Source organism: Gambusia affinis, linkage group LG06 (assembly GCF_019740435.1).
Source record: "Gambusia affinis linkage group LG06, SWU_Gaff_1.0, whole genome shotgun sequence".
NCBI lineage: Eukaryota > Metazoa > Chordata > Actinopteri > Cyprinodontiformes > Poeciliidae > Gambusia > Gambusia affinis.
Window position 1 is genome coordinate 20,232,548 of NC_057873.1, and position 26,662 is coordinate 20,259,209.

The following is a 26,662-nucleotide window of genomic DNA, read 5'->3' on the forward strand; positions in this document are numbered from 1 at the left end:
ACACGAGGAAGTTCATATGATGCCGCTTTCAGTTGAGGAGTATCGATTTACAGTACAGGAGACGTCCTTAAAAGCAGATTTATTAAGTCCTTGTGGAAAACCGAGAGCGGTGGAGATACCATAGCCCGGTTCGGCTTATAAATGTATGTTTCCAGTTTATTTTTTTATTTTTACTTTGTGTTTGCAGCTTATAGTGAGGTGGGCTCTGTAGTTCGGAAAATACGGTATTCTGTTCTCAAGTTTCTTTAGATTCGGGTCTAACTGTGCTTTGTGTTGTCAGACTGGGTCTGTTTGTGTGATTTCTTGATTACACAATGTATGGCAGTAATCGCAATTTTTTTATGGCCTTAAAAATGAGTATTTAATTAACCAAATGTTTTGACAGCAGAGTTCAATTCAAAGTGTTGGGGGGAGGATTACTGTTTCACATGGGGCCAGATGTATAGTTTTTCTCCACTAATGAATAAAATCATCATTTGAAAACAACTTACTATATTCTTATATGTTTATTAAAATAAATTCCAGTATGTGAAACAAAAAATAAAATGGAAAATAGAACTCTATGAGGAGGCAAAAGCTGTAAATATATTTTGTTGTAAGTTTTTCCATTTAAGTTCAACATTTCTTCTTCTCAGTGATCTGAATCTGTACAACCTTGAATCCTTTTAAGGCATTTCAACCACAACAAACAAGTTTAGGGGAATAATTTGTATCTTTCGAAGTGTTGCAAACACCATCCATCATTTCTTCAGTTCTGTCCAGCCACTAAAACACCATGAGACTAGTAATGATGAAACCTCTCGGTGGGATAATGGGTTTATGCCCCATGTGATGTTTCCTTTAATGGCCACACCGATTAGTTCTAATGTTACCTGATTACAGCACCTTTTCCTCTGTCTCAAAAAGTCATTAGTAAAATCCAAAAATCCTTTTTTGTTTGTGGCCTAAAGCCAAAACACAAAGTTTGTTGAGGTCTTTAGACAGACGCATCTGGTAAGTATTTATTCTTTTCCACATTTCTCACAAACCTATGCTAAAATTGGGTTATTATTTCCACTCACAAAAGTCAATAACAAAATAAAACAAAATTTAGTTGAAATTTCTGAAAATCTTACGTACAATTTGACATTTCTACCATCTAGAGTCAATCTATTACAAATTAAGTAACGTTATTCAGAAGGGAACAGACTTGTCGATATAAGCACAAGTCTGAAACACAATGAAACCTTTTTAGGCAGCAGTGAACACCCTGAAAAGGTTTGTGGCAACCAAACCTTCTGTAAACTTGACTGTTCGACTACACAGTAATCAGTGAAGAACGGTCTTGGTAAAAGAGGACACCAAAAACTCAACACTCATGTAGGTGGAGCTACAAAGACAGAAGAACCATTTAAAAGGTAAATCATTAACGATCTCCACCAAACAGAGTTTTTTTTTTTTTTTTTTTTTTTGTAGAATAGCCATGTGGTCATGGATCTTCTTGACTTGAACGCCAAGCCAATATTTAGTAAAATCAGTCACTGCTCATCACCTGGCTCTTACCTACCCAGGGCAGCTGGGCAACAATTCAAGTCCACAGTAAAAAGAATCACTCAAACAAAAAGTGATTTCTTAAGAATACCTGTCCTGGAGCGCTTTGTACCTCTGACCAGATTCCAACTTGACAAAGAAAAAGATATTAATACAAAGCTGTAGACACTCATACATGCAGCAGGTTTATGTTTGTTTTTTATTGTATCAGAAAGCTCAATATAAATGCTGCAAGAAGCTGCAAGTTTATTCAACAACTACTTGAGGAAAGGATTAACAGAAATGCCAGGATACCTGAACAATGTTTTTGAACTGAAAAAAAAAAGGAAACATAATGAAAAAAGGTCAAAACTTCGCACAATTTGACTCCCCATGGGATTAAGGCAGAAAGAAAGAATAATGGCAGGATTGTTGCTACACAACTAGAGACAATTGGGCTAAAAATATGAATAGACAAAAGGTTACATGTTAAATGTCATGCTAACTTGCATTCTGTAATTTAGCCTATTTCAAGCATGTCTACTGGCGTGACTTATCTGCCTGTTCTACCCGCCCTGCTGTAACTCTGGGATTTCTCTCAATTCCTGTAAAGTTACAATATCCACCGTCTCACCTGCTTTTCTTTTTCTCTTCCATATCAGCTCTTTAGTGCTTAAACTCGTCCAGGTTTTACCATAAATATTTATTTTCTTGACCATTTTCCTCATGCTACAGACTTTGCCTCTGCCCACTCCCTGGAAATGTATTGGTTCAGTTTTATAATGCTGATACATAAAACAGAAAAAAATCTGGACATTTTGAATTAGGAATGTCAATTCTTTAGAATGCATTCATTGCAAGTACCATCTCAAAAAGTTATCAAAAAGTTTAATCACAATGAGATACGAGATGTCTGGTATGAGATTCCTATTGGATAGTTTCTGAATGAAATAGTCTTCCACTTGGCAACAAGTTATTTATCCCCAACTGATGCAATGAGAAACGTCTCATTTCTTAAACAGCCACATCCTAGTTGTGGAATAGATGTAATTTTTTTTTTTAAGATGGGTCAAATTATTGGCATGGAAAGCAGAGAAAATGTATAAGGAGGCTGAAGAAACTACTAAAATTGGGTTAAAAACTGCCCAAAGTTATTTTGTTTTAATCTGAAGCATAGTGGTGAACCATCATCTATGTGTTTGGGAAGGGAGGGGAACTGGATGACCATGATCACCACTTAAACATTTGCAACTTTTTCTTTGGAGCTCCGGCCACTTCAAATGAAACTAAAATATAGTGGAAAGCTGCTCTGTGGTGTGAAAAAAATAAAATAAAATCTAAACTTGGAACTTTGGAGATCACAGATGTGGGAAAAACATGGAATCATCCTCCAGGCAAAAGACGAGAGAGACCAACTGGCATGTAGTCGACAGTAAGAATCAGTGATGGAGCAAAAGTGTAAAAGGTTTGCAAAGCTTTCACCTCAGTGAAGCTGCCATTAATGTTGAAATATATACAGGTTTGGGAGCAACATATGCTGCAAGGTATGTGATGTCTTTTCTTTTTTTGCTTCAGATATCCCAAATGACAATACCAAGCTACATTTAACACATTTTACAACTGGAAAAATCTAGCAGTCATTGAAAACATTTTGTGCACCATAAAATTAAACGTCCAGATGAGGTAGCCTAGAGCTCTTCTGTCCTACCACAAAAAAATAAATAAAATTGGGGGGGGGGAAAAACTGCAGCAATCTCAGTTACAAACGAACCAGGAATGCACATACTTACCAAAAAACAGCATATAAGTGTCAGTAGCTATGTTTGAATGTCTTTGTCATTTCAAACATAGCTACTGCAAATCGAATGTTTCTTATTTTATTGATATGTTTCACATTATCCAAATTTATTTTAGAAATGAGGTAATAAAAAGCTTAATCTGCGCAGTAAAATTGGTAATCGTTCTGGATTTACTCTCACAGGGGAATCGTTAAATAAATTGCAAGAACTTGTAAAGAAACTATAATGAGTGAAGTTCCTGTTTGATGTGCACTGTTGTGTGAAGCTGATTAAAAATACTTTCAATGATAGTTTATATCCTTCTATCTAGTACAAGTCAGCTCATAGCAAATGCAAAACAACTGCTGAAAATAAATTTTAGAAATTCACACAATACCAAGGAAATTGCATAAATATTAAACACGAGATGTAATGTCAAAGAGCCAGAGGCACAAAGCGATTTCCAACAAAGGCTGAAGATGGTTGACGTGGTAAATTATTGGCTTCTGCCGACACACTGTGATGTAGCCTCATCTAAGGTACTCGAGTTACAAACAATAGAGCAGCCACAGTTCCTATGATCCCAGGAGGGCTGAGTTTGGATCTGAAAACACAAAATGGGTTTTTGATATGGTAATATTCTGTCGACAGCAGGATGTCAGCCACATGCAGAACAGCCAGGGACTTGGGCAAACAGAAAAGACACGAACAACCGATGCATGTGCGTCACTCTGCCCATGCATACAGGCCCTTACCAGTATTGTTGTGATTGTAAGAGTTGTGTTGAAGAGGGTGTCTGTCACGTTGATTGATGGAAGAGTTCTCTCCATGGACAGTCCATCTTCAGAGTGCCACAGGCCGATCTACAAACCAACACGCACACACACACACACAGACACACGCACACACGCATACAAACAAAGAATCAGTCACCAAGTCCATCAGCTGGGAAAGGCCAACAGAAACAATCTGCGCTTAATTTTCTCCCTTCTCACTATCGGAGAATCGGTGTGACCTTCAGACAAGGCGGGAGATCTCTGCGGTGTGAGGCGAGGCGTCAGGGAAACTCGGAAAGAAATGCCGGAGGAAATGAAAATAACGTGCTTGGCTCCTGGAGGCATGTGCACAGGGCATGTGTTCAATCAGAGGCAACAGAATGCATTCATTAAAGCAATTACCCGCAAATCCTGCGGTGCAGCGCCAGACTCTCAGCACAGCTCAAGTGGAACTTAACACCTCCACCTCACAGAGCGTCTTAACTTGCATCCTGGCTCTGTCCGTCATTCATTTACGCAGCTCAGGCTTATAAATCCAACACACTTTAAGCCATGCTGCTTTTATGTGTATTTTTTTTTTATTTTTATTTATTTTTTTTTTTTATTTACTTAGACTTTACTTGATCTTTTCAAAGATTTTAATTTTAAGAATAATTTTCCACACAAATCTGTTACAGATTCTGGAGAAATATTGTGTCTTTGTTCAAATGATTAGATTTAACAGTCATGATGTTAAAAAAAAAAACAACTTTTTTAAAGTTTTGATCTATTCTGTATTGATAGATAAATGCCATTTCTGTAAATGGTTTGTTTCCAACTATGATGGATGCTTTTGTAAAGTAGGGTGATTTAAAATTCACTTGTAACTTTCGTAATAATTCATACGATGAAGTGTTGGGGTTCTGTCAGCATTACATACTATAATTATTCATGCAGCTGATGCAGAAGTTCAATATCTGTTGCTCACACAGAAACTGTCATTTGAGTTGGCACAATAGATACCCGAAGACAAACAAAAGATCAACAAAGCATTTCAACATGTGGCGTTTTTCTTTTGGTTTTGTGGAACATTTTTATCTCCTGTCAAAATTTAATATGCAAAGACTATTTTATAACTTTGTGAAATGAAACAATCCTTCTCACACTGTTAACACAAATTTAACTGTGGAAGTTATTGCCACACAAAATGCATCACTTTCAGGACATAACATAAAAAATCATATTGTCTGTAATCTTCCAACAGCTTGAAAAAAAGTTCACCTTTGGCTCTGCTTTTTATAGTTTAAAAGAAAATGTTTATCATAATAATCAACGCTCAAAGCTCATGAATAAATGAAGATAATGGACATAAAATATATTATGTAATTTAGACTTGAAGACGGTATCAGTTACTCTGATTCCTGAGACTGCTTCGCCGTTTACAGGCTTAGAAAGTTTCAGTGTTTGGAGTCGGGCCAGAGAGGGTGTTAAACCACCAATGATTGAAGTGTTATTAAAAAAAACATGGTCATGGTTTGTTTCACGGCTAAACTGCTGAAAGTGCCGAGAGATTTCAGTCCATTCATGTTGATCCGCGTTGGATTTGGACGCCATTTAACCACTTTTCCAACACTGATGATGAATTCTGATGTGAGCGATATCAAAAGGAGAAGAGAGAGAGAGAGAGAGAGGGGGGCGAAGCAGAGACAGCTCCCAGAATCAAAGATTTCCTTTGAGAGAGCATGATCAAAAAGATCCTGCCTTCCATTTCCTGTGGTGCACTTGTTGGGGGGGGAAAAAACAGCACCTTGCTCACACAAACAGACAACACTGCTCCTCAAACACTTTGCACACCCTGCCACTGATTGCCTCAAGAGGCAAAGAGAAAGAAAGAAAGGGAGAGGGAATGAGAGAGAAGGTCGGGGAGAGAGAGAAAATGTGAGCATATTCCGCAGTATGGTCAAAAAAGCGGCCAGTGAAATATGCCGTTCCACAATCAGTGTACACAATCAGCTGCTAGAGCCTGCGGAGGTGGGGAGTCTTTAGCTTGGCTTGGCACAGCAGGTGACATGAAAGTCTGAGCATGAGGGTGACTGAGAGGCTAATGGGATGAGGTGGCACCTCGACTGCAGCCAGAGACGAGTGGGTGGAGAGATAGCTGACCCCATGGTAGCCCGCTCGTCACCCTTGTTCGAGATGCGCATTAATAAGAGATCTAATGTTCTTCAGATGCTTCAGTGAAGAGAAGTTATTTCCCAAAGACGGAAAACTTTTCATACTTTAACCATTACTTGAATCAAAGCATCATGCAAAAGCAGTGACTTGCAAAAAAGTTCATATTCTGAAAAGAACTTTAAAGTGATGGAACAGCATACAATTTTAATTCAAGATTTAATTTAATGGCTTTATTTGTGCCCCCAAAGAACAATTTATGTTATAGCAAGAGAAGAAGATGTTAAAAATAAGACATACAATTGAAATTAAACCTTCATCTGGCCGTTTGTCTTAGCTCCCACAAAATTTGCACTACCTTGGAACAGTTTTCTGACATCTCCACACCATGATACTCTACAGCCATGTCTTCAGGTGGATGGACGGTACCACTTGGGCCACAGGGTGTTTTACAATCAGTGGAAACAAGGAATCAAAGTTTGTTTTGATTATTTTTCCTAGAAGAAGAAAGAAGGCTCACTGTCGCCCATAGACAGGAGATTGTCCGGTAAACTGTGACTGCAATATGTGAATGACTGAAAGCGCTTTGGCGTCCTCTGGATCAGATAAAGTGCTACACAGTTATAGGCCATTTACCACTCCACATGTTTACTGTGCAGGGTTGTAGCAAACCGCAAACAGAAACTTTACTTGGCTTTCTTTCAGTAGTTTTCTATTTACAACCAATAACATGTATCCCTCCTGAGTCTTTTTCCTGCCTGACCTTGGGATTGCAGCTCCTCCAGAGTTACCACGGGCCTCTTGGCTGTTTCTCTGATTAATACTGTCCTTGCCCATCCTGTCAGTTTGGTTGAACTGCCACCTGTTGGTGAGTTTGTCGTCCCCAGGCTCCTCATTTTCAGATGATGGACGTAACAGGCTCTATAAAGAGTTCAAACTTTGTGATATTTTTTATATGAGACTATTTTAATCCTATTTTAAATGTATCCAACATGTTCTCCCTGCCATGTTTATTGGGATTCCCTGATCTACATGATGCTGTTTGTTCATCAATGCTCTCTAACAAACCTCAGATGCCTTTGTTGAACAGCAAAGGAGAACTCTATTATGATTAGATCAGTGGTTAATTGTTTGCACTGGATTTTATTTATCTATCAGATTAAAGTGGGGTCAGGATGTACTTGTTAGATGTTTATTTTTTGAAAGCATTTAAACAACATTTACCCTTTTCCCCTCATTGACGGTGGTGCTTACGTTGTGAAAAAATGAGAAAAAGTTTATGGGGCGGTGATACTTTTTGCATCTTTGTGCTGAGGCATCTTGTTGTTTATGAATCAAAAAGCAATAAAGTATGAAGATAATCACTACATATTGGAGCACAAATATGATGAAAGGATGACAGCAAGTAGTCTAAAAGCTGAACTGACAAACTATAAAACGCTAATTAAGCTGATGAAACATTTATCAGTGAGCTGCACAGTCTGCCATTAATCAAACGGCTCAGATAAAACATCTGTAATCTTCTGTCATTGTCTTTGAAGCACACTCAGCAGTAATGGTGCAGACTGTGTAACTTGTAACGTGAAGCGAATCCTAGTGTGTCACATCAATCTTGGAGAGGCAGAAACAGAAAACCGTCCCATAAAACAAAGGTTATTACAATCACAGCTCCAGCAGAGGCTCTATTTGACTCCTGCTTCTGTCACGCAGAGAGGAAGCTGAGTATTTTCAAACAGAAAACCATTTTTACAGGGGTGTCAAACGCTGCAGCTGAGTAAAAGCCTGTAGTGTCTCTGACGCAAGCGACAGATGTTCAAAGAGAGCAGGCGAGAAGGTTGGTGGAGGTGAGCTGGTTTGGGTTTGTGCATGATTAGTGCCTTTCCATTCAATCGATGCACATACTGCGTCACTGAGCTGCATCAGTAGAAACATTTATATCAGAGCAGAATCAGTCGGTGTCAGTTTGTCAATGCCAGGTTTAAATTACAAGGAGGCATGTGACAGGAAGCTTTCTAAGCAGCTGTGTTGAAGCTGCTGTACTCATATTTTGTCATACACCAGATGTTTTTTTTTCCAAGGCAACTCATAAAAAAGACTTAAAAAATACATTTTCAATCTGTATTAAGATAAGAGACCTTGGCAGATAATTAAGAGATAAATCTTTTAAAGGAGTAAAAGTAGAATATGTTCATACTTGCAAAGTAGGTATAAATTAGATATTTGATAGCATTATGATAATGAGTATTTTTAGTGTTCTTAGTTTAGAATTTAAGAAATTGATGTCCCTGCTCTGATATAGCTGAACATCATCTTCCACTGCTGTGGAGGTAAGATAAATGCACAGGGAAGACACAACCAGGAGCAGGGGCCAAAGAGAGGCTTACATCTGCAGATCTGAAGTCAAAGAGCCAAACTAAAGAGTTCAAATCACTTCAACCTCTCTCATTTTGTCACCTTCAAATCAAAAATCAAATTGTAGTATATTCAGAGTTTGTGTGGCCATTCACCTGGTTTTCAAAACCTTTAACAAATACAAACCTGCAGAGTAGGATTTTATTCAGCCTTTGGTATAATTCAGTGGTCATTCCTAAAGGGCTAGAGTCTTTCATGTTTTTGATGTTCCTGAATCATATAAATGGCTCAAAGATTTATCTCCTAGCAAGGAAACATGAGGGAAGAAATTCAGGCATTTCAATCAGCTGTTCTTGGTAAAAGGAAAGATCTAAAACTTGCAGGGCTCTGGCCCCTGGAGGACTGGAGCTGGACATACCTGCTATAAAACTAACTGGTTTCAGAAGGCACTTCACTAGAAAGAGGCTGTTAGCAAACTGGTGCCAGTTTGTCATAATCCATGTAGAAGAAGGTGCTCTGGTCAGATGAAACTTTCTAACCTACATGGAAGCACTATGTGAAGGAAACTACTGCCAATGGAAAAAATGGGAGTGGTAGCATTATACTGTGGGGATTCAGATATCCAATAGGGATAACTGGGAATCTGTGGCACTGTATTTCACTGTACATGCTATTAAAGATGCTAGAACAGCACACTAATGTGATAACATTAACCATAACCGAACATAGCATAAAATAATACAATCTGCAGGGAAAACTCATTGCTTTTGGTTCCAGAAATATGGAAGAAATTTGTTTCAAAAATTATCTGAAAACAGACACAATATTAAGTGTTTAAGAGGTGTCAAAAACCTAACCGGCCTCAAAAACAAGAAAAAACTGCAAAAATAAAAAATATCCTGTGTAAGTGCCCCATGTCTACGACAAAATTAAAGGTTGCTTAAGGTTTTCACTCCCCAGATCCAAAACCACCTTTAAAAATGAGGCTGTTATCTACACAGGAAAAACATGCCTGCCTTGATCGGACATAAAAACCACAATTAAGCTTAAGGCACATAAACTAGCTATTGTGCTGTCAGGAAAAGATTGATGTTTGGCTTCTAATAAACCCTTGCATTTGTTTTTATATCTTCAATGTGGCTAGAAAGTCTCAATTTCAGCAAATGTGCTCGTTCGTTTGAAAGGTGAGGTTGACAACATGGTATTAAGTGATGCCTTAGGACTGAGAACATAACTTGCCACTAAACAAAGTGCTTAAACTTTAGAAGCTCTAAAAAAAAGTGTCATCTTCAGCAGAGAAAAGACAATTACTGTGCATTGAGGAGCCCAATTCAGACCAGAGTACAGAACTATTTGGTCTCCAGAGAAACAGACTTGATGAGAGAGGAAAAGAAAGCAGAGGAGCAAAACCGAAAGAAAAGAGGAGCAGATAGATGTGAGACGAATGTCAGTCACACACTGAGTAGGTGTGGTGAGGCTGGCAAATGGAAAGCAAATCATTGATAAACAATATGGAGCAGTCAGTTAGATAGACAGAACATAAGGTGGAGAGAACCAAAGAAAACAGCAGAAAGAGAAAGAGAGAGCTTATGGGAAATGCAGATGGGAAACATGTGCAAGGAACAGACACATGCACAAGAAACAGAAAGAGACAGCAAGTGAGACGGAGAGAGTGACAACAAGTGGAACGGTGCGCCCTGTGAGGGATTACCCCGGGTTCATTCTGCAACTGGAATTACAGCATGAGGAAAAGATTAAGGCGGTTGACCACTGAAGCGTCAGGATTGGCTGATTTTTTTTCCTCTCCGTCTGTCAGAAAAACGTTGTATCCAATACGGTGTAGCAGCATTGTACTGTGACAGGCGCATCCATCATACGTGGGGAAAGCAACAGCTACCATTATCGAGCATAATGTCACATAGCCCACTTACAGTGAAGCCAAGGCATTCAGGTGTCACAGGGACGTAAATGAGTTCGAGTCGAGACGGAAATATGCAGCTGCTTAACGCTTGGATGGCTGCTGTCAGTGCAGCTAAAGTAAAGTACCCTCACAAGCCTCTGAGGAAAAACTTTTACTTGTGCCATGGCGGCCTCATGGTTTCTGTGTGCGAAGCCAACGTGCGCCAGTTACCACCAGTTTAACGAACATCTAACCAAGAAAAACAAAACGTACTTTCCCTCAAAGTGAACGCATTTTTCAAGTGAACCACAGTGTGCATGCAGCTGTTACGTACACTTTCTCTGCGGAGCAGTGAGTGGGATAAAGGGCTAACTTTTTAGCAGAAATGCTCTCTGCTGTGACTCATCACCAGCAGCGATGAGACTAATCAGGGTGACGCTGTAGGGAAACTTCAGGAGCTGCACAAACACAGGTGGTGGCGTAGGTGGAAAAGGCCGGCCATTACAGAGAGAGGACTGAGGAGAGCACATAGTCGTGACTCTGTTGCCAACGAACAGAAAGAAACTCCAGAGGTTGTAATTCAAGGGCTGGTCAAGAGTGTCCCCATTCCACTCTATGTAACCTCGCTACATTATCTGACTGCTTCTTGAACCAGCAGCAATAAATACATGTTTCCCTTAACTCTCTTTCTCATCTGTTATTAAATGTGACCAACTCCCTTTAATCTCTCTTTAGGCCCTTGCTTTTGTTTTAGGTCTGGGGATATATGGCATTGAGATTCAGTTAACAAGCTTAATGTCCAGTTGGTGTGTAAAGCATGAATTCCTCTTGGTTTTGGTAGTTTTTAGTATTTTTTTTGTTTTGGTTGTCATTCTTCTGATTCCTGTTTTTTCTTCCTTTCGCTCACCTTTCCTGACACTTGAAATCCCTCCCTCTCCGTCTACAGATGCTCCCTGGGTCATTTTCAGATCCTATCGTTGCCATGGGATTCCCTGTAATTTTGTCCACCTTTAACATTGTTAAATATCCACTTTGAAATTAACTGGCCTGCCTCCTGCCTAAATTCAGGTCCTAATAAAAGCATGATGGTACTTTGTCACAATAATACACAGATCGATATTACAACAACAACATATCTGTGATGTGTGCCACTCTAAATATATGGCAGGAAAATTTGGTCATTATTTGACATTATGGTGAACGATGGTGTTAGTCGACATCTGCCATGAAACATCAGCTCCGAATTGAGGGAAAGGTCTTCTGGCTTGCAGAGGAGAATTTCCAAGCGGTGCTTCAAGTGTTGCATTCCCAGCAGAAAACATGATAAACAATGGATGCCCTGGCAGTAACAGTCTCTGCTCATCACTTTGCTTTGAGATGGAACGTTTGGTCCAAACAGTTTCTGAAAACATCCGTATGGCTTCATAATCAGCTCGACTCGGACCAGTGTGTGTGACCACACACTCAGAACACCGACGGCAACGAAGCTGCTTTCAGAATAGCGTTACAAGGACTGTGTGTTTTAATGATCACAGTCTGCAAACAGGGGCTCGTTGACTATGCAGAGGTCTTAATGCTAAAAGACATTTGAAGTTGTGGAAGCAACAACAAATTGTTCTAATTGCAGTTTTGCCTGGGAGTGTTTTCTTATTTCTCCCTCCATCAGATTGCAGGAAGCTATTAGAAACCAATCTGAACACTTCCCCACCAAACACCAAAAGATGTTTGTGGAAATTTGCTCCTGTCATTTAATATTCTTATAGGTTATTTTGCCCCCCCAAATAACTCTAAAAAGTCATTTTTAAGCTAATATATTTTGTTCATATTTAATCCAAGAAAAATGTCAAGCTTGAGTTGCCCGTTTGATCAGTCCAAACAACTTTCTAACCTTAGATACCAGTAGATGTCTTCGTTGGTTTCACCATTTAGTTTACATCCATATGTTGACAGAAGTTAAGTTGTCTTTTCAACATACTTCCAGTAAAACATCTTGCTTGGGGCAATGCCCTGCAGCAGATCGTGTGGAGAGGGCCGTTTGGAGTAGTAGGAAGATGGCGGAAATCAAAAAATTTGCTCTAAAAAGAGAGGATAAGCTTCATCAAATTTTTAATACATAAAGAAGAAGCCTTGGTGTTGTACAAAACAGTCAGAATACATGGCAATTTCAGGAGATTTTGCAATACTGAAACGTTTTCTCGTCTATTTTAAGTCTGTTTTGCAAAGTGCAACCCAAAACTGATGCAGAATCTGTGTTGCTGGCAGCTTTTGATGCTCCACTTGAATAACACTCCTAAAATTTCAGATTTGTGCAGTGATATTCAATAAGTTAGCGTATTAAAACGCTCAGTCATTCCACTAACTCAAGGTCAGACACATACATCCACATAGACTTACATGAATTATGGTGATTTTCTGCTTACAGCTAGTGAAAAGCAAAGTTTAAGATTAGAGTATCTCATCTGATAAATGAACCTTATTAATGAATATTAAATAATGATCAAAAATCATACATTTTTTTCTTATATGTGGTGACAACTGAAGGTAATAACATTTGTAATAAAAATGGAAATAAATCTTCCTCCCACCTGCAATTATTGAATTCATCTCCATATGGCTGTAGTAATTGGACCGACTCACATCTGCAGCATGTGAGTTTGTTTTGGCTCCTGCTGGATCCAGATCTGACCTGATTAACTACTTGGTCAATTAAAACTCTGTTTTTATCTCGGTTCTTAATTTGAAGCTGATCTGGCTAAAGAACATTTATACCTGCTGCATTAAACAAATCAGTTACCTTCAATGTAGAAATCCACATCCATGTTTGAGTGTTTTTGTTTATTAAAGAATAAAGATGTCCAGCTGCAGCAGATGGATTCAGATCTGGCCAAGTTTTGCTTGTGTCATGGAAGTTGGCTCGATCTGACTGTTCTCAGCAGCACAGATGGTAGTTTACATTTATACTAGTGGCACATAAAGGAACATACATAAATCAGGTAAGATTTTATCATTTTTGACTCTGCTGGTAAAGACCAGTGATAGTAGGCATTGTCTCTGCCAATGGGATTCCTGCTCTCGGTGGAAAAAAACCCAAAACATTAAAACATTAAGATAAGTTATGAAGTGAATGCAACAACTTTATCTGCAAGTGGTTTTTATTGTTCTTTTATTAAGCCATTTTGAAATATTTGTAGCTATCAAACAGGAGGTCAAGACTAAAGCTAAAAATTCACAGGCTGATAATAAAGCTGCTGAAAAGTTATTCCACAGGGTTATCTTTATAACCTCTGACCTGGCCTTACACATTACAGATAACAGTGGAAACAGAGAGACGTCAGATGTTGCCTCAGTTCTATATTGCCGATTATTAACTGCAAAGGGATAAAAAGGTCTGCGCCTTTCAGGGCAGGTTTGTTTCTGTACCCAAGACTCAGAAAAAGGGTAAAAGAAAGTTAGGAACTCGTCACACCTTTGTGCATTCATGTTGGCTGTGACTTAGGCACAATGCTGCTTTGTAGACTTCAGCTGGACCTGATATTTTCTATTTAACTTAGTCACGGCTCTTGGATCTGCAGATTGCAAGTCAGTCATGTAGAATGATGGGAAATCATTTAAAACGTTAGAAACATGAACAACACCAGCCTGTATTTCTGCTGTCAGTTCTATATGAACAGAACTCCAAGGCTTCAAAACGAGAACGCATCGAGGAACCATTGAGAGCTGGATTAGCAGAAATGTTTTCCTTCTTCTGAAGAGTTAGAGATGCAACAGGAGTTAGTTTTTGCATAACCATAGCACTGAGCAACAGCTTACCAAAACTTTAAGACAATTTGCCCTCCCTAAAAAAAGTTGGAACCTGAACTTATCACCCAACTGACCTGGTTAATGGCTAGTGGTGTTGGCTAATGGTTTAATCTAGAAAATGAACAAGAGAGTAATTATGCAACACAAGTCACATGTGAGCCCAGCAAATGTTTTAAGATTCTAACGATTTAAGATGAATACAGCACATCAAATCGAGACATTGTATTTACCATCGGTAAATTTAAGTTGATCAGTAAATATAAATTGCCTTTAAATTGAAAACACAAGTATTTTTAGGAATTGTGCAGATTTTGGGAGAGCAGATAATGCCTAGAAGTAGGAGCAAATGAAACAATGCCTATAGGGTTACAAATCCTCTTTGCTACTTCGACAGCTGAAGTATGGCGCATGGCGAGTCTTAGAAGGCATTGGAGGGTGCACAGTGCTGACTGATAAAAACTAAGACTTAGAGGCAAACTTGTAGGCACAAAGGAACAGAGGCTCTCAGGCAGATACACATAAATTTGCATGTACATGCATATCACACACACACACACACACACGCACACGCGCACGCACGCCCAGCCAAGGAACACATTCACAGCCTCACCCAGCCTTGAAATCCTTTAAGACTGGGGGATCTGGCAAAACAGCTCATCCATTCTGCCTTTGATCTATTCCCCATCTCCAGCCTGCAAAGTGCAAAGCGAGAAAAACAAAAGAGGAGAGGGGACTGCTCGTCTCTGAGAGACCAAACAAAGGAGAAAACGAGACGCACAGAAAGGATACCGGTGCAAACTGTGGATGTGTCTGTGAAATTGACAGATTCAATATGGATTTCAATATGCATTTGTAGAGTCACCACAGGGGGTATCTTTAGGAGGGCTGATGATTCGAAGGGACTGGATTGATCTCTTATTTGACTTGTTAAAGTTAAATATGCAAACCTTAGAGAAGGCGACGAGGCTCATGCGACATCGTAACTCAGACTAGCAGGAGAGGAAGTGAACGGACGCATTTAATTTGTTTGGAGAACAGCTTAGTGTTTTCCAAACACGTGTCTGTGTATTATGGCCAACTTTACTTTGGTTCAATTTGTGCAAAAGACATTGTTTCAGATCTGTTGTGGGTCTTGTAGATGCAACTTTGCAAACCTATGTTTTTCTGCCGTATTTATTTTTAAAAAATTAGGTTTCCCAACAAGCCATACGGATTTGATTTGCAGTTCTTATGGTGTTTCACTGTCATTTCATGTTCATTTTGGCCAGGAAGCTCCCTAAAGACAGGAAAAACTTGTGAATGATCTTTCTGCCTGTAGAATGATGAATTGAAGTTTGTTTGAAAATGACCCTTAAAGCCAAATTGATCACCAACAATAACTTCTTCTCTGAGATCTACATTGATTTCTTTCCCTGCTGACACAATGTAAAATTTGCTAATTTCAAAGACGATGTCACAACTGCTATTGATTGATAAAAATCTAATGCATTTGATTGGCAGCAGGTAGCTGCAGTGCTCTCTCCAAGTAGGTTTTTCACAGGCACACAAAAGTTTAGGAAATATTTAGGGACTAAAATAAAAAAGTTCAAGTTAAATCACTTAATCTGCAAACTTGACAGTGATAGTAGCTGTTGTGCCCCTGCAGCAAACCCATGTTTATCTGCATTTCAGTCTGAGCGTAAATAAAAACCAAGGCAGACATAATTAATTCATAAAGTCCTCACATGCACATGCTAGACAGATCGTAAAAAATACCCAATCTTGTCACGTTAGACCAGACGTTTAAATCAGACATCAAATGCTCCATAGTGGAATGAATTCATGGCTCGTGATCAGTCTTCATACATATTTGGGCAAATTAAATTAAAAAGAGATGAGAGAAAGTCTAATAAAAGTGACTGGAGTCTTTTGCTTGCAGACAAGTTGTGGTTATTTTTTTTCAGAAATCATAGCTTCTGTGACCTTCGGGGCTGTCTGTACCACTCAGGACATTTAGCTAATAACAGGGACAGCTATGCGTGCAGTAAACCAATAGCGACAGAGACGTTCATAAACCAATCTACAGTTTTGTGCTCGACTGTTGCAGACTTCAGAGAGGCACGAGGCTTTTACATCCTGAATAAACTTCATGCAACAGCCGCCGACATGAGATATTCCTACTAAACAAGGTTGACATGGTGACATGATGGAAAAATAAAACCCGTCTACAGGGAACACAGAGCATCAGAACCGCCACAAAGTTTAAAGCAGCATAAAAAAAGCAAGGACTGATCAGAAGTATAAAAACAAAGAATGGATTTTCTTTCTTTTATTATTATATTGAATTCGCACGTTTAATTTGAGGGTGCACAATCTTCACAGCTTATAGTTCTCATAAAAGCAGAGGAGCGCCTTCAGACCTCACAATATAATCACTGCGTGGAAATAAAAGAGAGAAAGTGTGTTTAATGGCTGATTTTCAAAACTTAACATGGTCTGACATGCTGCAAGCAACATGCCACAGTTCCAGTGGTTTGAGAAATGAACCACAGACGCTTTAAGAAACAGGCACGTGCGACCTGTGGAAATGATACACACGCCCACACACACACACACACACACACAAAAAAAAAATAAAAAATAAAAATCCCACCATAATGTTCAGCTCTGATGTGATTTTCTGTATTATTTTCTGGGATACAGATAAAGCGAATGGATGAACCGAAATTGAAATATGAAACTTCTTTCCAGCAAATTTGCAGCCCCTTATTGTGAGCCACAAACAGGCTTTGCAACTTTTCAGGGACAATTTTATGCATGATTCAAATAAAAGAGCTGCACTGTATAGTGGAAAATAAAAACAATTTATGTCGTCACATATTCTTCTCCCCTGTAGGCAGGTAGATAAAATTCCCTTCTAAGAGACCTGAGTGTAGCTGAGCTCTGACTCTCGTCAAACCTTCGGATTCGTCGTTTTTTTACGTTTGCAACAGTATGGGCTCTAGCAACCAACCATTTTCTTACACAAATATATTTCATATGCATATTTATACAGTCATTTTGTTGAGGAAAATAACTGAAGACAAACCTCTGAAACTGGCTTATTTAGAGGTAAAATCTGATTGCTTTGAATAAATGCAATTACAATCACAATTCAGTGGCTTTACTGTGAACTGACATGCAGGTGCTATAGACTACATGTTTTCACCAACTCATTACTCTTTGTTTCTATAGGGAAAGCTTGTAATCACTGATGAAACTATAGTGTCATGGTTGTATGAGCTCATTGTCAACAAAAACCTGATGAAAATTTCCTGCTGAAAGGTACGTTTTTGGGCTTTATGTCAAAGTCAAATTTTAATAAATTCTGCAGCTAAACCAAGAATGATTTGAGCTGCTTTAAACTGAATAAACACGTTTTTTTTTTATTCTGTATGCAGACTGCATTGAATTAATCATGAAGGAAAAACTTCCACCATGTTTAACTGTTGGAAGGACGCTTCCATTTTTCAAATACTTTGCTTGTTTCCGTCCAGATGTGACAGGGAAAAACATCTCCCACAAAGTTACATGTTTGTCTCATTAGTGCACTGAAAGTCTTGGAGATTCTGAAAATATTTTTCCGGTAAATGTGATTCCTTGGGAGATTTTTGGTCAGCAGGGGTTTTTGTCCTGGAACGCAACCATGGAAGCCATCGTTGTCCAGTGTCTCTGAGGAAGGTCTGCAGATGCTTTTCTGGCCTCCTTATCATTGCCCTTTTAGAGGTTTATTTGGGTTTATTTGGAAAAATATGGCACATATTGGAAATGTCTGCTAATGTTTGATACTTTTGTAAATAACTGGTTGTCGCTTTTGCTTCCTGGACTCCAAAAACCTTAGAAATGTCTTAGTAACCCTTCCCAGACTGAAAGGTATGACTCTGATGCTTATCTGAGTGGTATATTTATTTTTTTAGATTTGTTTTTATCCTACTTAGTATTATCATCATTTTCATTCTACTGCTTAGACATTTTGGGCCTCATGTCCCACAATGTCTGCATTTGGGACTGATATTGTTTAGTTATTAGTTTCTTAGGTACTAACCTATGTAATTATTAAGTTCATTGCCATTTTGTTTTCAGATTTTTAACATGTTTATTTCTTTCATAACACAATTTCATGACAGAGCTGGTTAGTCACATAGTGACACGTAGCAGGACTGGACATCAGTAAATAAACACAAACTTTACTCCACATAAACCAATTTATTTAATCGCTTACAGAACACCATAAAGACCAAATTAAAGTTCAGTCCCAGAACATATAGCAGTTTCTTCTATTTTTTGCAGAGAATTTCAGTATAATATCCAATTATTATCAAAACAGACACATGAAGGAGTGTTGACTTCCATCTAGAAATGGAGGGAGGTTCATGTCCCACCTTAATAAAATACTTTTTCTTTCCAGCAATAGAGGAGTGTGGATAATTCCTTCCTGAAGAGTCTGGATCCCTTCCAAGCAACCACAGTAGTGGACGTACCAGCATATGTTTGCTCATTGCTTTGCTGATGTTAACACATACTCCCATCCAGAAACACTGGAGTCTTGTTCCAATTTTGATCTGATGTTCAGGACAATTTGGTGAAACTCGCGCTTTTGTAGTTCATTACCAAATCTCACCAGCAATAACAGTCCTGAGACTGAACTGGACTAGTTTCTGTGGTGCAACATATATCCTAACCTCACTGGAAGTGACTCAAGTTGCAGCTCTTGTGTATTTAAATCCAGTATGTCTATCAGACCTGGTTAAGACCTAATCATCTGTGCTGAAGCCCGAGGCAAAGAAAGAGATCAAGCCAAGCTGTGGCATGCTGAGCTACATCACGCTTCTATATTAGGGAAAGGCTCAAGATCTTCTTGAATTTGTTAACCTGCTGAGTTCACACCCCACCTCCACTCCTCTCCTCCAACTACCCTCCGACTCTCCTTCTTTGCAGTACCTGTCTTTTTCATCTGTTCTCTCGCTGCAGCATATAAATTGACCTGAGTACATCTGCATCTACAGCGGCAGCTAGAGTAATGGTGTTCTCACAGACCGTTCGGGAGCAAAGTGAAGGGGAGAGGGAGGGGAAAAAAAGCAAAAAAAATAAGCACATTGCTGTAATAAAGGTAGGAGCTGTCCTGACAGGAAATAAATAAATCCAACAGAACTGAACGAGCACATTCACCCTTTAACTGGAGGAAGTCTTGTGTAAATAACACAGCTCAAATCACTTCATGCAAATTGAGGTGATGCCAATTTTCCGTTTATGCATGTGTGTGTGTGAGTGTGTGTTCACAGCACTGAAAGGCAAAGTGCATGCTAGATATTCAGCAAACGCCACATTTCTTTAGATAATAAAATAAAGTCTTCTTTTGATGAGCTTTTCTATTTGACTTTTTCTCTGAACTTCCTGGCACAAGGTCACCCGGAAAGTAAACTTTGCCATAAATGCAATCTAACAACAAATATTTGGACTCTGAATCGTGACAGTGAATCGTGACCCACAGCAGTTTACTGGTTGTGAAACGTAAATGCCAACATTCTTTCCATCCATCCGTCCATCCAGTTTCTGTTCACCTTTGTCCCTAATGGGGTCAGGAGGGTTGCTGGTGTTTATCTCCAGCTACATTCCGGGTGAGAGGCGGGTTCATCCTGGACAGGTCGCCAGTCTGTCACAGGGCAACACAGAGACATACAAGACAAACAACCATTCACACACACACTCACACCTAGGGAGAATTTAGAGAGACCAATTAACCTGACAGTCATGTTTTTGGACTGTGGGAGGAAGCCGGAGAACCCGGAGAGAACCCACAATGCACAGGGAGAACATGCAAACTCCATGCAGAAAGACCCCGGGCCGGGAATCGAACCCAGGACCTTCTTGCTGCAAGGCAACAGCTCTACCAACTGCGCCACTGTGCAGCCCTTCATTCTATCCATATTTTATTTTTTTCTTATCAATACTACAAAAAATCCCCACTAAAATCAAATTTCCTACTTTGACTTTAATTTATTAGCACTACAGTTTAACAATCACATTTCAGCTCGCTGAAACATATGAAAAAAGATTATTCTCTCTTAATTGCTAAGATAAAAAAAAATAAAAAAAAAAAAAAATCAGAATTTTTAACTGATTTAAATTCTAATAAAAACAGGAGACAATGCTTACTGTAAACCCTAGTACAGATTTTATTTATTCTAAATCATATCAAATTTGATATTGTACCAGCATCTACAGTAACATGCTGCTCCCAACTGAAGCATCAGCGGCAATAATAGCGCCCTATCATGCACAATAATAGATCCGTCACAGGGATCACAAGTTCTTTTACTCTGAGATTTTGAGAGTTCATCTCATATTAGAAATAAAATTACAATAATATAAAACCTCGTCCTTCATACTCTCCCCTCCCACAGGTGCTACGCAATATCTGTGTGTCCTCCGGCTGTGACTCACATTCTTGAGAGGTTCAGAAGTTAAGATATCCAGTCTTGCAGCAGTTCATAATGGCACAATGCGAAGAGAATTGTGATGTGCATTCCTCAGTGATTTGTTCACGTGTTCTCCAAAACCATCAGTGTGAGGAGGAAACCGCCAGAAATACATATGCAGCAGAACCAGGTGTAAACATCACAGCTGAAAGTTTTTATCAAAACTCAGTCTGCCAGAGACAAAGTGGAGAGCTGGAGCTTATTCTAGTTGTACGTCAGTAAACTATTTGGAACTGCTTGTTACTAACAGTGCAGCATAAGGTTTAAATATTAATATTGTTATCAGCGATGCATCCATCTACACTCGTCACAATAAACAATTCAGCTAATTCAATTAATCACATGATAAATAAAAAAACCCTTCAATCTTCATTTGCTTGATCTATAATGTTTCTCTTTTCTCTCTCATTTTACCAAGAAACTGAATGATAAAAGTGTTCAGTCTGATGTTTTGGTATCAACTATTATATTTTTTGAAAAATTATTTTGTTCACAGAGACTTTAGAATTGATTTTATTTGTTGTTTCAGTTGTTTTCTTTATTTCTGGATATTCCAAATGTCTTCCAGTGTTTAAATGTTCATTAGAATTTAAAGTTGATTGATCTTTGATAATGTGTTCTTGCCATTTTTTTTTGTCATTACTACTATTATATTAGTTGAAAATGTTCTGAAAACAACAATGTATTAGTTTATCGCAATAGGTTCTAGGACAATTTATTGTCCAGGAAAAGTTGTTATGGTGACAGGCCTACACCACCAATTCGCCAGAGATCCAAGTTAGACAATTGCTCCTTTTAAACAATAACAGCATTTTATTTTTTTCCCACCCTTTTAAAGGCATCAATGCTAAGAACTTCCTGTGCAGAGTGTACCGCACCTCTTACCCAATGACCACTGGAAATAGTCCCCCTATTGTCCCTGTAATAAAAAGCTAGTATAGACAATGAATGGATGAATGGGAGGAAAATGTCATCCTCTTATTTTCCGCTGCTCAAGCAAATGGGTGCTATAACTTTTATACTTTTTTAAATGCCTAAAGTTTCCCCATAAAAAATAACTGGGAACACCTTGCACTATTTTCCCAGTACTGTCCGTCAGCCATTTAAGCTTTAAGATGGGTCACAAGGGGCGAACGCGACTCGGTGGGATGAGCGGTCGTCCAGCAAATTTAAAGTTGTTAGTTCAATTCCAGCTTCCTCCTGCCACATGTTGACGTTCTGCTGTGCAAGAGACGTAACCTCTAGTGGCCGATCAGCCTGTCAGTCATTGTGTGCACGTTTGTGAGTGCAATTGGGCGAATGTGGATCTAGTGTAAAGTCAATATGACTAGAAAGTGCAATATAAATATTGTCCAACTATCAATCCACAAGATGTGTTGCCTTTACAATTCGGCTGTTTTATATATGTATTTTACCACTTTTTATAAAATCCACAGTTTGACTTGTTGCGCAAGGACATTTTGCTTGCAAACATTTTATAGGCAAGTCTTTACAGAGAGTTACATCACCACCTCTAACATTTTAAACCTTTAGCAAATTTTACTTTTCATAAGCAATTAATATATATTAAAACATTGCCATTTTTATTGCAGAAAACCAATGCAAACTTGAATCAGGGTTTATAGTTTTCTAAAAATCCCTTCAGAGTACAGAAAACCCACAGTTGGCTCCCAGAGGACAATTTCTGATTAATTGTTGCCTAAAAACTCAAACCAAAGAGTGATTTTGTGATTATGTCCGAGTGCTGTCAATCATGTTTGTGCATGCTCTTCTCACACCCTTCACTGTTCTCCGCAACAGAGTTTGTCATGAACGTTCAGGCTAGTTGTCATGGCCACCAATGACAGTAGATAAACAGCGCTTACACAAGGTCAATTGACAGTACCAAGATCTTCCTCCCGGTTCTGATTGGTTGCTTATGACCAGGAGTGATTCATATCTGCAGAGGGTAGTAGAAGCAGCACTGGGATGAAGGGTAGAAGCTTGATTTTTTTTTTCACAGGTAATTTTTCCCATTCAATACTGTCATGACTGATTGATAGTTTAAACAAATATGTAAAAAGTTACGTACCGCAGCTTTAAGCAAAGCAAACGTAAAGTTTAGCGGCTGCAGTAAAATGTTTAAACACTTTTCTTTTCAGACTGGTCCGGCAGAGTTTTGCATTTGCCATGTTTGCACTTCTGTTTAAGCGAAGGATCTAAATACTTCATCTGTCACCGAACCGCTCAAAGAAATGAGAACCTCAAGAGATAACTGGCACAGAATCACTGATTCCAAGTCAGTTTAAGTACACTTCCCTTGGCATTTTAACTAATTTCAAAGTCTAATAGTCATCACCCTCACAAGCTTAAATAACACATTATCGATATGGTAGACTTTCTGAGCCAAATCTATCCCTGTGTATTGACTCTTTCAAAGAAGCAATGATTGGGAACAATTTTCTCTGCCATGCTGCTGTGGGCCTTTGACCTTTCCCTCTTCTGGCCAGTGTCTCCACTTATAGCCTTAAACTGCTTCCTGCTTAGCAGACGTAGCGAGCATCCAACTGAGTCCAAGACTCAGACATTTCTTTCTAAACCCTTCCTGTCTCTCAGGTGGTTTCTGTGCTGAAAGAGTGATTAAGTGCCTCCATTATTAGACTTAATTAATGACTCTTTTCTTACCAGGAACTGGCTGAGAGTTTTCAGAGCGTTGCCGGTCTGCAGCAGGCAGATATGCATATGTGTTAATGTAATGATTTACGGACAAGTACGAAACAAAAAAAAATAAAATAAAAAAATTATGCTGCAAATCTATTAAATCAATAACGATGGTAACCCTTCTAATTTGCGAGTGCACCCTCTTTTGCAGCCAAACATATTGGTCCGCAACAGAGTCCAGCACCTCCGCAGGAAACAGCTTGGCTAATCCAAACGGCAATAATTACTCATTTTACAGCTTCCTCAATTAGTCAGCATGATCCTGTCAATGAGCTTCATGTAGAAAATGAGAGTCCATAGCTGGAGGCCCGGGGGCTGCTGGGAGGCTGGAACACTTTGTCACCATGGTGGCAAATTTAAACGTGGATGAAAATGTTTGTTAAGTTCTAAAGAGAAACAAACACAATTTTGTTGGTACATTTTACAGCAAAGTGAGTGTTTGTTCTACTCATCATACAAATCAGTCCGTCTTGGTTCAGCGTTATATAGAATTGAGAGAAACATGATATATATCTATTTTTTAAAGTGGTATCTTCTTTTAATATTGTGTGACAGAGTCTTTTGCACCAATCACTGCCAAAAAAAGCGATCTCTGCACTTCACAGCGTGACGCCTGCGTTTGCTAACCGGTAGTTTGACCCACTCTTCCTGTGCAAACTGCTGACGCTGTCTCAGGTTTGAAAGGCGCCGTCTAAGCACTGCAATTTTCACATCTCTCCATAGATGCTCAACAGGATTAAGATTTGGACTCATGGAGATGTTTTTCTCAGCAGTGCTTTTTTAGCTTTTGTGTCTTGAGTGGTTATGAGTTTTCATTTTGCCTTGCACCAATTCACGTCACTGAGAGCGGCAAAGTAGCCTCAAAACTAAACTGAGCCTCCTCTGTGTTCCACAATAAAAATGTTGTACGGAAGTGAATATAATAACGTTCATTTTCATTGTGAATTAAGGAGTGAAATTGTGTGTAAAAGCCAAAACAGAAAAGAACTACAAAAGCATACTGGATAAAAAGTATTAGAGTACAACAAAGAGGACATTTTAGAGCCCTAATTAAATGCACTTAATATTATTTAGGGGTGTCAGAGTTCAGGGGCTAAATGCAAAGGCATGCCACAGTTTTAGGATTTTTTTAATTCAAAATATTTTTAAAAAATTTATCACAAGTATTTTTAATCCATTGCATTTGTGTTTTTGGGTTTGAATGCTTTTTGTTAGCCAATGTGTTTAAGGTGCATTGGATAACTGCTTTTCATTGAATTCAATAGAAATCTGGATAAATGAAGCTTTGTTTCAATAAGCCATAAATTCACCACCAAATTGTTTCCACCCAAAGAATATGCTATTCACCAATCAAAAGAACTTTGAGCTACACGTATCGTAGCCCAATCCACACAAAGACTCAGGATCATTTCTAGGCTAATCTGTGTCTTAAAGCCCCCATTTCCTCCAACGTAAACTCAAACAGAGATCAAACAACAGATCAAGCAAATGTGGGATTTACAGTTATGCGTGGAAAATGTTCGCAAGCGCTGCGTCAAGGCTTACACACGGTTTCGACACACACATGAACCGTTGAAACCTAAAGGCAGGCATGCAGATGAGCATGCAGAGGCAAACATCGGCTCATATAGAGCAGCCAGAACCGAGCGTCAGAACAGATTAAGCGACAGCCGCTGTCACACCGCTGGTCCCCCAACAGCAAACAGAGTGATTTTCTTTTGAAGAACGCAGGTAGTTCTTAGAGAAACGTTGGGTCTTTTTATATTCCTGTGAAGAAGAAAGCCGTCTGTGTTCCCCACAAACAGGTTGAGTCACATTAACCATTTGTGTAGCTATCTGGAATGATGCTGTTTTTACAGCGTAGCCCTGGTGTTTAGACCATCTGGAGCACACAGAACCTCAGAAAAGTGTCCATGCTGAAACACGAGCAGCTACTTCCTCTTATATTGCACGCCTTTATCGAGCTCAATACATAGTGCAAGATTCTGAGGATTAAAATCAGCTCCCCATAAATGATGCGATTATTCATTCCAGTGAGAAATAGAGTTGAAGGTCACAACAACACGGGCGTTAATATTTAGCGCGGTGACAGCTAAAACGGAGCAGACATTACCAAAATATACATGCTCTGCTTTTAATCTTGAGGCTTTTAGTTTTGTAATGCCTCTATTTTCCATCTCATTTATTTGTCAGCCTCTTGTCCTCCTCCCTTCTCTTCTCTCTGGATTATTGCTTGTTACAGGTGCCAGCGGTGTCTTGGCCACAGCACAGACAAAGCCATGCCAAGTTCAGCATCACTGCTGGCTGACAGGCCTGTCAGTACAGAAGCAGCTGGGAATTTTGATTCACCAGCCAAAAGTGGACAAACAAATATTTTTGTGTGTTCCAGCTTCATTATATCCTACAGATGAGCTTCACTAACCATGGCTCCAGGCTTTATGTAATTACTGAAAGTTCAAGTTTCCATTTTTTTTTTACTTCTAAAACAGTTAATATAGACAGGAACGTTTTCTTTTCTCGAAACTCACGTGCTGACTTTTGGAATTTCGTGTTGATTGTGTTGTTAAGCAGATCGAAGATATTTCCATTTAAAGTAAATTATGCAGAAAATAATTGTATTCTATGTTTGAGGAGCGAGGAAATCCTTTCTGCCCAGCAGCGTCTCCCAGAAAATATTTGAGCAAAACGCCATCTGCTGCAAAAGCTCTCTTTGTGCAGCCCAGGAGGGTAGCAGCTGCCACACACATTCTCTGGTATACCACCCTCCTCCTGAGAGTGAGCCAGCTGTTACAGATGTAACCCATAATGTGCAAAGAGTCTGGAGCACGTAACCTCAAGGAAGCCTTAAAACAACCAGCTCGAGAAACGCTGCCACACGCAAACTCTCCGATTTTGAACTTTAGGTGAGGGAGACATAACGTGTGCGATATAAACATAAGTTTAAAGAGTCTATGAGGCAGATTTACATTTGGGGGCAATTTACCATCTGCTTGCAAATTATAAAGGGTGCCAGTGGGAGCAACGAGTTCTGCAGGTTAGCGGGAGAAATCGCCCCGCTCTACAAATAGAGGCACAGCCAGCTAATTTCAGTAATGATTCTACCTGAACCACCATGAATTACAACAAAGTTGAACCCAGCAGACATGTTGATAATTAAGAAGGCCAAAATGGCAGAAACAGCTTTTCTTCTCGCCGCAG

The 26,662-nt window shown here is 39.2% G+C and overlaps 1 protein-coding gene across 4 annotated transcripts in view; it reads right to left on the reverse strand.

The window, feature by feature from the left end:
- Positions 1-26,662, reverse strand: part of grik4 (glutamate receptor, ionotropic, kainate 4) — a 356,426-nt gene that overhangs the window by 42,086 nt on the left and 287,678 nt on the right. For all 4 annotated transcript variants that reach the window (XM_044120574.1, XM_044120576.1, XM_044120575.1 and 1 more), the window contains one exon: positions 4,043-4,150. In XM_044120574.1, coding sequence (XP_043976509.1) covers positions 4,043-4,150 — 108 coding nt within the window. The remainder of the gene's footprint in view (positions 1-4,042; positions 4,151-26,662) is intronic.